The 14343-nt window shown below is 32.5% G+C and overlaps 1 protein-coding gene across 1 annotated transcript; it reads left to right on the top strand.

Moving 5' to 3' along the window:
• Positions 1-10803, top strand: LOC132732218 (uncharacterized). The gene is made up of 4 exons (XM_060718610.1): positions 1-139; positions 5602-6356; positions 6654-6798; positions 7818-10803. The coding sequence occupies exons 1-4, from the start codon at positions 18-20 to the stop codon at positions 7978-7980; spliced, it is 1185 nt and encodes a 394-aa protein (XP_060574593.1). The 5' UTR covers positions 1-17; the 3' UTR covers positions 7981-10803.
• The last annotated feature ends 3540 nt before the right edge of the window (positions 10804-14343 follow it).

Genomic DNA, 14343 nt, shown 5'->3' with positions numbered 1-14343 from the left:
AGCATCCACCATTGCGCATGCGTCGTATCCAGAGTGGCACTTCCGTAAACAAAATGTCGTCAACAATGTTTTTAAATAGAACAATACCTAAAAATCCAGACGACGATTTTGTATTGCATGGAAGATCAACAGCTTACTGGTAATTTAAACATCATTCACTTCAACAAAAATAAAATCCAGCATGTTTATGCATCGTATATATTAAAACATTCATTTGTTATGGGATTTCGCGACAGTTTAAAATTTTGGGTTGGATCTATCCATCTATCTTCCGTTTATGTCAAACCCCTCGCGGGACATAGACATGTCTACGTGTCAAAAATCGCAAGAAAGTTAAAAAGAGTTGTTTAAAAGAGGATAAAAGAATTTTAAAAATGTTCATTTGGAGGGTGACTGCATGATGTCAGAGCAAAGTATTTTGCAGTATCATCTGCAAACAAGCGGATCTGGGAATAGGGAAAACTCTGTTTTACCCATTTCTAGCTTAAAGTCTTCAGCGTACCCGTTTATATACTATGACATGACATGAACACTGAAGACAGACCCATAGGGAAAGTCCACCAATAATCTAGTCCTTCATTGAAAGACATCGCATTTTCTTTTTTTTACAGTTTGACAGTCTTTCCATAACTGGCTAATTTCCCATAGCACAAATCGACACGCTTCTCGAGTCGATTTGAATTTACCGGTAAATCACAACTTAAATGCTATTTATCACAAAAAGCAATTGATTGCATGAAAGACGGAAGCATATTTTCCTAAAAACTGTAAAAATATGCAAAAATTACTCACGATAAGTAGTTTATTTAGCCATATATTTAAGAAGACACATTAAAGATCAGGGCTCGAATTTAACTTTTTTGGCCACTAGCAATTTTTTGCTAGTGGACAAATTTTTAACTAGCAAAAACTGAATTCAACTAGCACTTTTTACGACAATGATTTTTTAATTCCAAAATTGTTTAAAATTGTAATTTATTTGGACGAGTTCGAACTGCCCGGGGTACGAATCAGCAACGTAACTTTCTACTCAAAAACTTGATTTAGGGGACAGGGATTCTTATCAAATGTCAATCTACATGTAAAAAAATAATAATGCAATATTGTCGCCATACCGACGATGTCTGGTCTGGATTATGCGCACAACAATCGGCGCAAAATATTTTGGCAACATTTCCATCGTCATCGTGTTCGTACGTAAGACTGACGTGCAGTTCTTTCTCCCAATTTTTAACCATTTTAACTGAAGGTCTCATTGACTTTCTTTTGATAGACTGTGAATCATCTTCTGTACTCAGAGTATTGTTATCGGAAGACACATTTGCTTCATTAAGTGGGAAGAAGTTCGTTATTTTTCGTTTAGACATTTTATTCCGATCACGCTTGATTTACACGGACAAAATGACATTTGGACTGGTTTAAATTTGTGTACTTTTTTAAGCGAGGTTAAGGTATAGAAAATGTAAACCAGACAGCAAGTGCGCGCATAGTTTATAACTCGGCTTCCTGCGAATATTACGCCCCATTTATATTTCGGATTTTCCTGACAAGCGTATTCCATTTTTTCTTCAACTCGCAAAAAATTGCGAGTAGTCATGAATCTAACTCGCAAAATCATTTTTCAACTAGCATTTTGCGAGTTTGCGAGTGTTAAATTCGAGCCCTGAAAGATATTTTGTGTTGACCCCCATATTGGAAATTCCTGGTCATGCTGTGACGTCACTCAATAGTATGAAATTAGTCTGAACGAAAACTTTTTCTGTTGTGATTTAAGACGCTGACAGGTGCACGCAGTAAAAATTTCGTCTAAAAAATTTGGTTCCAGTAATCACCGCATTGCGTAAGTACACACAATATGGAGGCTGTTTACACAATTTTTACACGGGATTTGTTTTTAATTGTTTAAAATTTGAATAAGTTGATTTTGATAAGGAAAATACATAGTTGTGGTAGGATTATGATTATTTGTAACATTTTGCATCGGAAGTTTGAATGATTGTGCATGTTTATTGTTTTTTATTTTGCTATGGATTTTTAAATAGATATCTTTAGACGTTAAAGCGGATTTGACCCATGTAAAAAATAGCTTCAAATCCGCTGTTACGTCTAAATATTTGGACTACCAATAATCATGCCAGAAATCTGACATGCTCGTATTCATTCATCGAACATGCCATGAAGTAAAGTGAAGCATGAAACTATATATAATCTGTTGATAAGCCAAGGACGGACATATAAAAAACTTATTACAAACATAATCTACCTAATAGTTTCTGACAGGTAAAAAAACCGGCAATATCCGGTTATCTGCCCCCCTGGGGCAGAAAAATTGTTATCTGTATTTTTATGACCGTCTTGTGGTCAGCCCTACTGATCTGGATCATTCAGGCGCTTAGAACATATCACACCCGCATGCGCAAAAAATAAAATATTTACGTTCCAATATGCGTGCGTAGTGAGCTGTGAAAGAACAATCTTCTAGCAATGTGTTCATACAGGATTTAACATAATAAATATCCTCTATGGAATGAACTCCTACATTTAGACAGCTAAAATCACTTCAGTATATCGTTCATTCCGTAAAAAATAACTGACGGAATGAAGTTATACATTGATACTGCTTATATCATTTCATTATATCGTTCATTCCGTATTAACATAGCCGACAAAATGAATTTATACACTGATACTGCTTCTATCATTTCATGATATCGTTCATTCCGTATTAAAATAGCCAACAGAATTAACTTATACATTGATACTGCTCATATAATTTCATCATACCGTTTTAAAATAGCAGACGGAATGAACTTGTACATATATACTAATAACATCGTTTCAGTTTATCGTTCATTCAGTATTATATAGCCTAATGCATATAATTATATCGCCGATATATATACTCCGGTTATCAGTCCCGGGGCAGATACGTACTAGGCATTCATAATGTTACTTTAATGTCAGTAAAAAAATCATTCCTTTTATGCTTATTAAGACAGTACCCTCAAAACATTGCCAAGCCCCATTTTTTAAAGCATGATGGCCCCCGAAGAAAACCCTCTTCCCGGGGATTACTTCCCCTTAAGTAGCATTTAATTATTGTTAGTAAATTATTTCGTCGCTATATAATATACTCCCGTTATCAGTCCTGGGGCAGATATGTACTAGGTATTACTTGTATGAAAGCCTTGGCAATGTTTTTGGGGGGTACTGTGTGAATAACTTCATACGGATTGAACGTTATTAACTCGTTTTATCACTACAAATACTTAGTACGCATCTGCCCCGGGAAGGAAAACCGGATTATATATAACTACATGTGTGTGATTAAATGATATTACCCTTTTGGTAGCCCTTACATACCTAACTGTCTATACTGCTGTATAGTCACGTAACAATGAATTTAACAGTAATTTAAGTTACACGGATGACAAAACGTTCAATAACATTTTCATGAATTTTTCCAGTTTAAAATAAAGCCAAAGAAAGTTATAATAAATATTAAACATTTTGCAAGTGATAATGAAAACATTACTGAATTGATTTTATTTTATAGTGAATGAATCTTTCAAGATATGTAATGTACACATGTACTGACATGCTTAAATGAGAAATTAATCTTGCAGAAAAGCGCCAAATTTTTAGTGCTTCCTTCGGAGTAACCTCAACCAATGAAATTCAAGGAAAAACAAGCGTCCACGAGATCATGTTTTTTGGATGAACTAATCTGCCCCAGGGGGCAGATAACCGGATATTGCCAAAAAAACCAAGCACTTGGCCGCCATATTGCCAAAATGTTTGACCATGTGACCTTTATGGGTTAATTTGTTCGGACGGTTAAGAAAACATAACCCATCATGTGTTTCTAACCATTTTATAAATTGCTTTTTTTGAAGATATTGAAACAGATGATTTACTGGCTTTTGTATTAAATATAATTTTATTTAATTATTGGAAAATTAAAGAAAATGGATGAATTATAAGTATTGAAATCACGCCAACAAAGATGTTATTAATATTGTACATGACTCTACTCTAATTGGTTCCCGCGAGTCCGGTCATAGGAGGTCTGGTGTAGCTCTTAAATGTCATGGCCGATTGTAATCGGTGTAATTGATGTTTCACCAAGATATAATGGGGACAAACAAATTTTGATATTTTTATTTGATCCTTTACCTCTGGTGACCTTGACTTTCATTTTGCGCAAGACAACTCGACTGACCATGGAGTACATTTGTATAGAAGTTATATTCACCAATGAATGTTTTAATTTGTTATTTGACATTTGACCCTGAAATAAAACCTTGACCTTTGCCACGGACACCTGAAATTTTTGCGCAACACTGCCTCACTATGGAGAACATTTGTACCAAGTTATATTAAATTTTATTATCCCGCCATGCATGTACAAGTTACGCTCCGGACACAGCTTTTGTGCTGACCCCCCAAGTGTGACCTTGACCTTTGAGCAGTGAACTTTAGTTTTGCGTGTGACACACCACCTCATTATGATGAACATTTGTATCAAACTATTAAGTAATCCTTCAACGAATTAGCAAGATACTGGACAAATCTAGACCGACGCACATACATGAAACTGCCAAAAGTGTAAAATGGCAACTAAGTCAAACTCAACACAAGTGGGCTCAACAATTTTTAAATCCTCTGACCACTAAGCAAAATTTCTTCAAAGCATCAGCAAAAACAGAGCCAACAAACAAATTTTGATATTTATATTTAACCTTTGGCATCTTGTGACCTTGACCTTTATTTTGCGCAAGACAACTCAACTCAACATGGGGAACATTTGTGCTAAGTTAAATTAAAATCCATGTATATAGAAGTTCTTCTCGCAAATGTATGTTTTATTTTGTTATTTGACCCCAGCTTTTGCTACAGACACCTGAATTTTTCGCGTGACACTACACCTAACTATGGAGAATATTTATTCCAAGTTATACTGTAATCCCTCCTTGCACGTAAAAGTTATGCTCCTTTCATGGGTTTTGTGCGGACTCCCAAGTGTGATCTTGACCTTTGAGCAGAGGACCTGGATTTTTGGGTGCGACACACCACTTCATCATGGTGAACATTTGTATCAAATTAATTTGTAATCCACGATATAGACCGGACAAATCCAGACAGATGGACGCACATACACTAAACTATATGCCAAAAGTGACGACTCAGTCAAGCTTATTGCAAGCGGGCTCTTCAAAAATGGGGTTATTAATAGTTGGGGCAAATCATTATAATCATTACAGGTGTAGGTCCCCAAATTGTGGTTTGACATTCATGGGAAACAATTGAAAGTATCTTTTCTGTCTTAATTTTTTTCATATTATTTATTGAAATACACACATGTACCAGGTTTAAATAAATAGAATTTAACTTTGACATATTTTTGTTACACTCTGACTGTGACAATCAAGAAGTCCATTGATTTTTAGTTTTCAATTAAATATTTTTGATTTGCTTTGTATAAAGTTACATTTCTTTGAATGTCTCAAGATTTTCACTTTGCTAGTACTGTTTCTTTGGTTTAATAATTCTCACCTATTTCAAGCTAATATAATACATATCAATATTTTTATATTTCAGGGAAAGAGAAGAATGTCCCACAAATTCACAATTAACTCTCACCACTGCAAGATTAAGCCAAAATGACATTTACAACCCTGATAATTATAGAGTGAGGAAACGTGAAAAGAAATATGCCACAACCCTCTCAGATCTTGCCAATAATTTGGAATACCTAAGTGACAGAGTGGACACCACTCTTAGTAAAGGTGTCACATTTAAGAATGATGATAGAGAAATTGAAGAAGAAATACGGCGAGAACTAAGACAGAGAGTGGATGCATCATCTTTTACAAAACCAGTTAAATTGACTGAGAGCCTTAGGAGAGATCTAGATGAAGATGATTTGTTAGAATTATATGAGAAACATGTAGGTGAGATTGATGATTTTTCGGGAAAACCAACATCACCTAGGGATGCACAATGGTATGTTAATCCAAACCATTTGGACACAACCAGTGAGGCCCCAACTATGCAGAGTATAGGTAAAACATACAGATATGGAGATAGATGCAAGAGTGAATATGCTGACAAAGACAAAGTAGCATTAGACAATTTCCCGGTAACTCTAGGTTCATCTTATGAGTTATGTGCCCTTGACTTCCCAGCATCTGACCCATTAAATCAAACAGCACCACCATCTCTGAGAACTGGAAGATCTAAGTCAGCTTCTAGAATTGGCAGATCGCACACATTTAGGACTGTAGACAAGTCATTCAACCCAGAACAGAATTTAGACAAATTGTATCTTATGACAAAAGAAGCCCCAACTATAGGTAAATATAATTTAGTATAGGTGAGCAACAACTAGGGATAAAAAATTGATCATACTGTCTGAAATAAATGTCATTTAATTGCTACTGACTTGGGTTCAAGAGGTCTTGAATAACATGCACTTAAAATATCGATAATTAAAAATATAATTAAAAAATGTATTGAAAACAAGACTTTAGATCTAGCCAATATATGCGTGTATATATGTGTATATCCAGAACTTTTGCAGTCTTGAATATATTCCTTTATGTTTACATTATGTAACAACCATTGTATCCACAAGTCATTTGTTGTTTCAGGAAGTTCAACTGTACAATTTGCAACTCCACATGAGCTGATCCTGGGAAAACTTAGAATGGAAAGATTAAAACTTGAAGAGGCTAAACTGCTTGAATTGAAACGATTAGAAGAACTAGAAAGAACAAGGGGACCAAAGCCTAAATGGTAATTATTATTAGACATTGTGGTTCAGTCAATAAATTCTTAGAACAGAAGTTTTTAGCTCGACTATTCCCAGACTACTCAAGCTAATGCAGTCACCCTGACTCACCTATTTATTGGCGTCCCTGTTAAAATGCCCTTTTTTTCGACTTAAAAATTCTTGGTTTAGTTTTTGTGTGTAAGCTGGTATCTCCATAACTAATGAAGGCAACGGATTGAAACTCCACATGCTTGTTTTCTGTGATTATCTAACATGATTGGCACACATTTTTTTAACTCTGATTTGCTTTTTTGCATAATTATGCCCCTTTTTCAACTAAGAAATTTGTGGTAAAGTGTTTGCGTGTAAGCTGGTATCTACATAACTTCTGAAGGGAATTGATTGAAACTTCACACACTAGTTTTCTGTGATTATCTTACAAGATTGGTACAAGTACCATAACTCTGATTTGCTTTTTTTGCATAATTAAGCCCCTTTTTCAACTTAAATTCCTGGTCAAGTTTTTGCATGTAAGCTGGTACCTCCATAACTACTGAAGGGTTTGTGCCTTTTTTGTGACAATTTTATGCATTCATAATAAGCAGGGATTAACTCGATAAAATATCTTAATAATAAGCCTTTATATCTTTTTGGGACAATTTTATGTATTCATATAGGTAATCATTATGTTACTCAATGAAACACCCTCGTGACAACTTTAGAATTGACAAGCGTAGCTGTCCTCTGACAGATCTTGTTGTATTCACAATAGATGCTTTTTGATTTGTTAGACATTTAACGGTAATTTTGAACCATGCAGGAAACCTTGTTGTGTTGTTGCTTACTTTTTCTTTGGGTGGCAAATATGGTATACTCATTTTGCAATTTGATATATTTTTATTTGCAGTTTACTGTGTCAGATGTTTTATGTGTTTCTTGCTCTTTTGAAGTACATGTTCTTCTGTGGAAAAATTATAGATTTACTGTGACACTGCTAAAAGTTTGTTAAATTTTTATTCTCCATCTCCTTTTGTTTTTACAGGTATGAATCCAAAGGTCCAGAATTCCACTACGAATCACACAAGAATACGCAGCTAATACGGTCTGTGTCCGACTACCAGGATATGTTAGATTACAGGGAGGACCTTCTCAGATCATCGTATGACAACTTGAAGAAATATAATAGATCTCTACTTCTTGCATAATGAAGAATTTACTTGACAAAATTTTTTTTCCTCCCCACTGATGGCATTTTAATTTGGTTTTAACTGTGATTTAAAATATTTTATACAATGTTTGACTCATTTTAATCAGTATTTATTTTTCTTTTTGCTTTTTTGTTTTCTGTATTTTGGGATTTTTCATTACCTAGTGAAGTCTTTTTTTGCTTTATTTAGACTTTCGAAAATATAGAAGATCAATAAAAAAGAAAACACCTTTATATTTACAATAAATGTTGTTGTTTTTTCCCATACTTACAAATATTTTATGTTTTTTTTTTCCCGAAACTTGAAAAATCATTGTGATATTTCATTTCAAAAATGATGTCTTTATTTATCCTAAATTACTCATTAATTTTGGTTTAGAAAATCTCTTTGGTATATAATTAAATATTTATATGTTTATTTTCCAAAATGTGGTTAAAAAAATCATCATATTTAGTATGTGATTTAAAAAAAAATCAGGATATTTAGATAATGCTTTCATTATGAGTAAACTTCTGTGAACTGATCGGTAGACTCTGTATGTTATTGTTTTATATTGGCCATGCTTCTAGATCTGTATTTTGCTATTTACAGGCATAATATTATATACTTTTATCAAATTTACATCAGCTTATACCTTTCATTTAATTTACACATATATTTGTTTTTGTTTTTTAGTACATGTATCCATTATGGAAAAGAACAAAGTAGTATATTGTATAATCTAGTCTGTAGGAGTTTTATTTAACCCACCAGTATTCTATGTTAAATGTGTTGTTATTGTTTTAACTTTACATATGCTCAATACGTGATATATTTTTATGTTTCTGTTATTAATTGGTAGCTCGATATTCCTTTCTATTATTTCATCAGATTTGAAGGATATAACTCTTTTCCTGAATTGGTTCTATTTGGGACAAAAAATAATTTAAATTATAATTATTTTAAGTCCCAGGTCCTATACTGAAATTCCTTCAAACCAGGAATGTTTTTTATAAACATTAACGTTTCTGTTCATACAAAAAGAATGTTTCTTTACCAGAATTTAATGTATATTCATTTATTTAGTTTTATTTTCAAAGACCATACTTCGTCATATGTCAAATTAAAGGGATGTAACTTAACCTGAATTGAAAGATATTTTTCAGTAGTGCTTGTCTCCCATTAGTTAGAGCCATATTTACTGCCTCTTGCACCATGTATACAATGTTGTTTGAGAATTCTTAAGAAATTTGTTTTTTAACAAGTCAATGTTCATTGGTTTTGGATTAAGAATATATATGAGCCGTGTCACGACAAAACCAACATAGTGGGTTTGCGACCAGCATGGATCCAGACCAGCCTGCGCAGTCTGATCAGGATCCATGCTGTTCGCTTACAAACCCTATTACAAGTAGAGATACTGATAGCGAACAGCATGGATCCTGATCAGTCTGCACAAATGCCCAGGCTGGTCTGGATCCATGCTGGTCGCAAACCCATTATGTTGGTTTTTTCGTGACGCGGCTCATATTTTTATTAAGTCTAAGAGTGCATAGTGCATTGGTATACAACTGAACTAAACTGATCGTGCTGAACAAAAATTCTATTTTGAGTAATAATTATAATAATAGGTTCAGCAGATATAACCTGGTCCAATGTTCACTTCAGTTGAAGGATCAGAATCCAGATCAGGATCAAATTTAAAAACTCAAATATTCTATTGTTTATTTTCATGGATTTAATGTTTAATTAACTTGATAAAATATTGGACTAAAAATAGAATGTTTATGAAATTTTAGAATATGGGCATTTCACAGTTGATCCAAATATTGATCCTGATCCTTAACTTGATCTTTATTTTGATTTCATTATTTTTGTATTTGTTTTGTTATTGGACAATGTTATCCAGAAATAGGGTTGTAACTTTGTAAATCCGCAATTTTTTGCAATCTGCATATGTACCATTCAAATTCTAACAAAATACGATCAATTTTATTTTAATAAAAATATAATCAGGATAATTTGATCCTGATCCTAATATTTTCTTTGTGAACACGTGACCTGATGACATGTAAATTACATGGTTAATCACTGCTAATCTGTAAGTACTAGGTGTGCCTTTATTCTTATCCATTTTTGTTTTGAAAATAAAGTGAAAATGCCTGTATAAACATTTAACATTATTGCAGAAGATAAATACTTGTTACTTTTTAAAATCTATACATAGATATCTTTAATGTCAGGTGTATAAATTTGTACCAAATACTCACAGACAATACAACATAGTATATGGCTTTTGTACACAGAAACTTCATCTAAATAAATGGTGGCTCTAGTTCATGGATAGCCTGAAAACTTATCACACGGTTTCCAACTGTTATCATCCTTTTTACCAAAAAAAAAAAAAAAAAACACAACTATTCTACATGTACTCGTATATGCATTTACTTACAAGGAAAATATAATTATATGGAAGTGATATAAGCTTTATTTTTTCACTATATATTGCAGATTATGAAAAACCCTTATTGGACATACAATGTATATTTGGCTTTATCATAAGTACCAAAGTACATGTGCACTTATCTGTACATGTATACAATAATATGTGTTTAAATTTGCCACAGAATAGTTTAGAAGTGCTATATAGTAATATTTTTGCACACAGATATTTCTTTAGTAAAATGTTTCAACACTCACTGAAAAAAACGTTTTTTTAGACATGTAGTTTATATAAAGATGTTCACCTGAAGTAAACATGTGCATGTTAATTGTATGTTAATTATGTTATAAATTAGAAATAATATTTTAAAAGAGAAAATAAAGTATAAAAGAAATTTATTCAAGGTGCATTTTTTTTGTAAGACCACCATTGGGACTGGACCAAAGTGGTCTTAATTGCAGGGTGGTCTCAGTTGTGAATATTCTTATCATTGCTCTCATACTTTATGACCATGGTCTAACTCTATCTCAGTCATTTTGTATGAACAAACAATATGTATCTTAACCTAAAAATACAATATAAAACTATGTTATAATATTTGATTTGATGAGAGGAAAACATATTTCTGAAGAAATTTAATATTAAATTATCTTTGGTTTGCTTTCAATATTAATTATTATTATTATGTACATAATTCACCTATCAAAATAAGCAATTAATTCTTTACAAAAAATGTGATGAAAGCAACATTAAACCACTCTAACATTTACTGTCTCACCTAATTTCATACAAGAACTCAATAATAACAGTTTTTGACACTATGAAATCAAGTGTCATGCTTTAAAGAGCATTCAATCAGATAATAACAACAAATTTAAGGTCTAGTCTCACTAAAAAATAAGACGAAGACTTGGGACTGAATCTGGTGGTCTTAAAGTGGTTAAGACGGATTGTCATGATTAAGGATCATGCAACCTTTGATAGTTCCGTTCTTTTAAGAGAAAAAAAGTTTTAATAGTCCGGTGGTCTTAATTCCGGGATGGTCTTAAGCAGGGATTCTACTATTCCCCATTTGTGTATAAGCAACGTTCAAATAGTTCACTTTATTTCAATGAAACATTTGGAATATTTCTGTATTTTTGCAGCAGATATATGCGTAACCTCTAAAATTAGAATTTCCCTTCGATTTTACTATCTATAAAATGTGTTGAAATGACAAAGAACCATTATACATGCATTTTTTGTTATTAGACAAAAAAAATCCGGATGTGAAACGGAAACGCTGCAGACGAGTTCAAAGGAGAAGTCCTGTACATTTACGACATGTAAAAATATCAGTCTTTATTAAATCATATGTTGAAACTTGTTAAATGGTGGTTAGTAAGCAGTCATGATTTGAGTTCTGTAATTAAATATTGTACTCGAACATATACATAGTCGGACATTTTTCTGTGTCTGCGTATATTTTTCATGTATATTTTTCATCCGTCTCAAAGCTTCATATCTTAACACCTTGTTTTCAGAACAGTTGTGCCAAAAACTGTGCTATTTCTCTGATGAAATTATTATTAAGTGTATGTAGATTGGAATCGTCCATTGTTCTCCTATATATGCAAAATAAATAATATTTATGGTCATATATGGAATTCATACAGAACAGTTAGTAATGTCTATGTTGTATTCACAATAACACTATTACAAAGTTTTAGTAAGGGCTAGGTTCATATATTTTCTCATAATTCCTATAATACATTTGCCTTGCTGGGAAAATATGATTATAAACAAAACCACCAGACTACTGAATACAAATATATGTATTTCAAATTTCTATCTTGTCATTGTCAAACAAATTTCGTTATGTGATTTCGTCATGTACACGGATAGGGTAATGGTAATTTTTTTTTCAACATGATTTACGTGATTATGCTCTTCCTTGCTGTTGTTATCAATGTGTTTTTTTCTCTTCTTAAAAAAAGCAAATTAAAGCAACTTGTTATTTAAATAGATACAATAGTTACTGTAATATACTGCCTGTACTGAAGTAGCATATACAGATATGTCCGAATAATACTAAATGCACGAAAAGAAATTCCTTGGTAGAAAATTTCACAAATTTAATGATTGTTTTTTATCTCTTCTTTTAAAGTAAAAACAAGACCGGGAAATCACAAGACAATACACATAGTTTGTAACTGTCAAGAAACCGTGAAAAACGTTCCACAAAAAGGACGAATTTCTGAGCATCCACGTGCTGATTACACGACATTTGTAAAGACCTTTAATACTTAACGAGATGTCTCATTATTTTCCCATTCGTCTTTTTAGACACTAATTTTTAAGCTATATTGGCGATTTACAGACATTTCCACTTATTTGGTGCGATCTCAATAAAGTAAGAGAATGAATGAAATTAGCTTTCTGCACTGCACTTCTCATAACAGACCATCGTATGATATATTGTCTTAACCAGTCGCAACATTGCAGAATTAACTTTTTTACTTTTTTTGTGCCTTTGCCCATTATATATTCTTTAAAACATAATATTATAGAAGCGATAGATTATTGTACAGCATGTAATGAAATAGAAGTTGAATAATTGTGTTATGTGTAAAGCAAATTATTTAAAAAAAAAATGATGTATCGGGTATGACCAGAATTATTCTCAAATTATTCTTTTACAGGTATTTTTCTTATGAAATACTTAGCAGATGAAAGGAACATTACATGTACGATAGGTGGCATAGAACGTATGTGTATACCTATATATTTAATTAATATATTTAATTTTTATTAAGCTAATTAATACATTGATAAATAGTCTTTCACTTTATGTGTGCCTTGTCAATCGAACAAAAACCAGCCTATTTTAAGGGACCAAAAGTTTCTTTACAGAATATTATTATAATAGAAATTCAAGTTGGTATATCGTGTATTAATGAGACTTAGTATTAATAGACTCCAAACAAGTTTTCATATATATTGGCTTTATCCTTTTAATTACTCGCGGAACGCCGTGCTACATTGGCCCTTACCACAATGAACTTTTTCATCTTTCAATGTAGACAAAACCAAACATCATTTTAGGGTTAATTACAAAATATGAACTGACGAAATAGCGAACAGCGCAGGTTATAATCAGCCGGTACTGGTCGCAAAAGTAGATCCAGCTAGGAATGTGGTTAGTTCATGTAATTTACGATAATTTATATAGAGGATATTGAATGATAAATTTATTGAACGAGTTGAATAGAATCACATTATGCGAGCCTCTGGCGAGCATAATATTGTTTTATTCAACGAGTTGAATAAATTTAGTATTAAATCTACACGAATATAATATTCTTTTTATCACATATATAAAATATGAACTGTAAACTGTTAAAAAGAGTCATTTTTCATTGACGTGCCTATAGTGTAAACGCTAACATTAGCGCGCTTTAACATAGCGCAAATGACGTCACGTCAAAGTGTTATTACACTATTTTTTATAGTGTAATATCGTTTCTATTAAATGGCTTTATCACACACCCGTGCCGATTTTGCGACTCCGTAAATATGGTATTGCACGGCCGTGCATATATTTTGACGTGACGTCATTAGCGTTATACAAACATAGTGTAAAGACGCGCTAAATGTTAGCGTTATACTATAGGCGCGTCAATGAAAAATGACTCTTATTTCACTTAAAACGGTCTTTATTTTGGGTATGTGATAAATAGAATATTAAATTCGTGTAAGTTCATTACTGAATTTATTGCACGAGTTGAATAAAATTATATTATGCGAGCCTCTGGCGAGCATAATATTATTTTATTCAACGAGTGCAATAAATTCAGTATTGAACTTACACTCATTCAATATCCTCTATTTATTACACTCCTGCGCGGCGGTTTATGTGATAAATAGAATATATGACACATGTAAATAGTGTTTTTGCA

This window comes from Ruditapes philippinarum, unplaced genomic scaffold (genome assembly GCF_026571515.1).
Source record: "Ruditapes philippinarum isolate M1 unplaced genomic scaffold, ASM2657151v2 ctg4145_1_1_1_1, whole genome shotgun sequence".
Taxonomy (NCBI): Eukaryota; Metazoa; Mollusca; class Bivalvia; order Venerida; family Veneridae; genus Ruditapes; species Ruditapes philippinarum.
The sequence above is the reverse complement of the archived record's forward strand: the minus strand, read 5'-3'. Positions and strand labels throughout refer to the sequence as shown.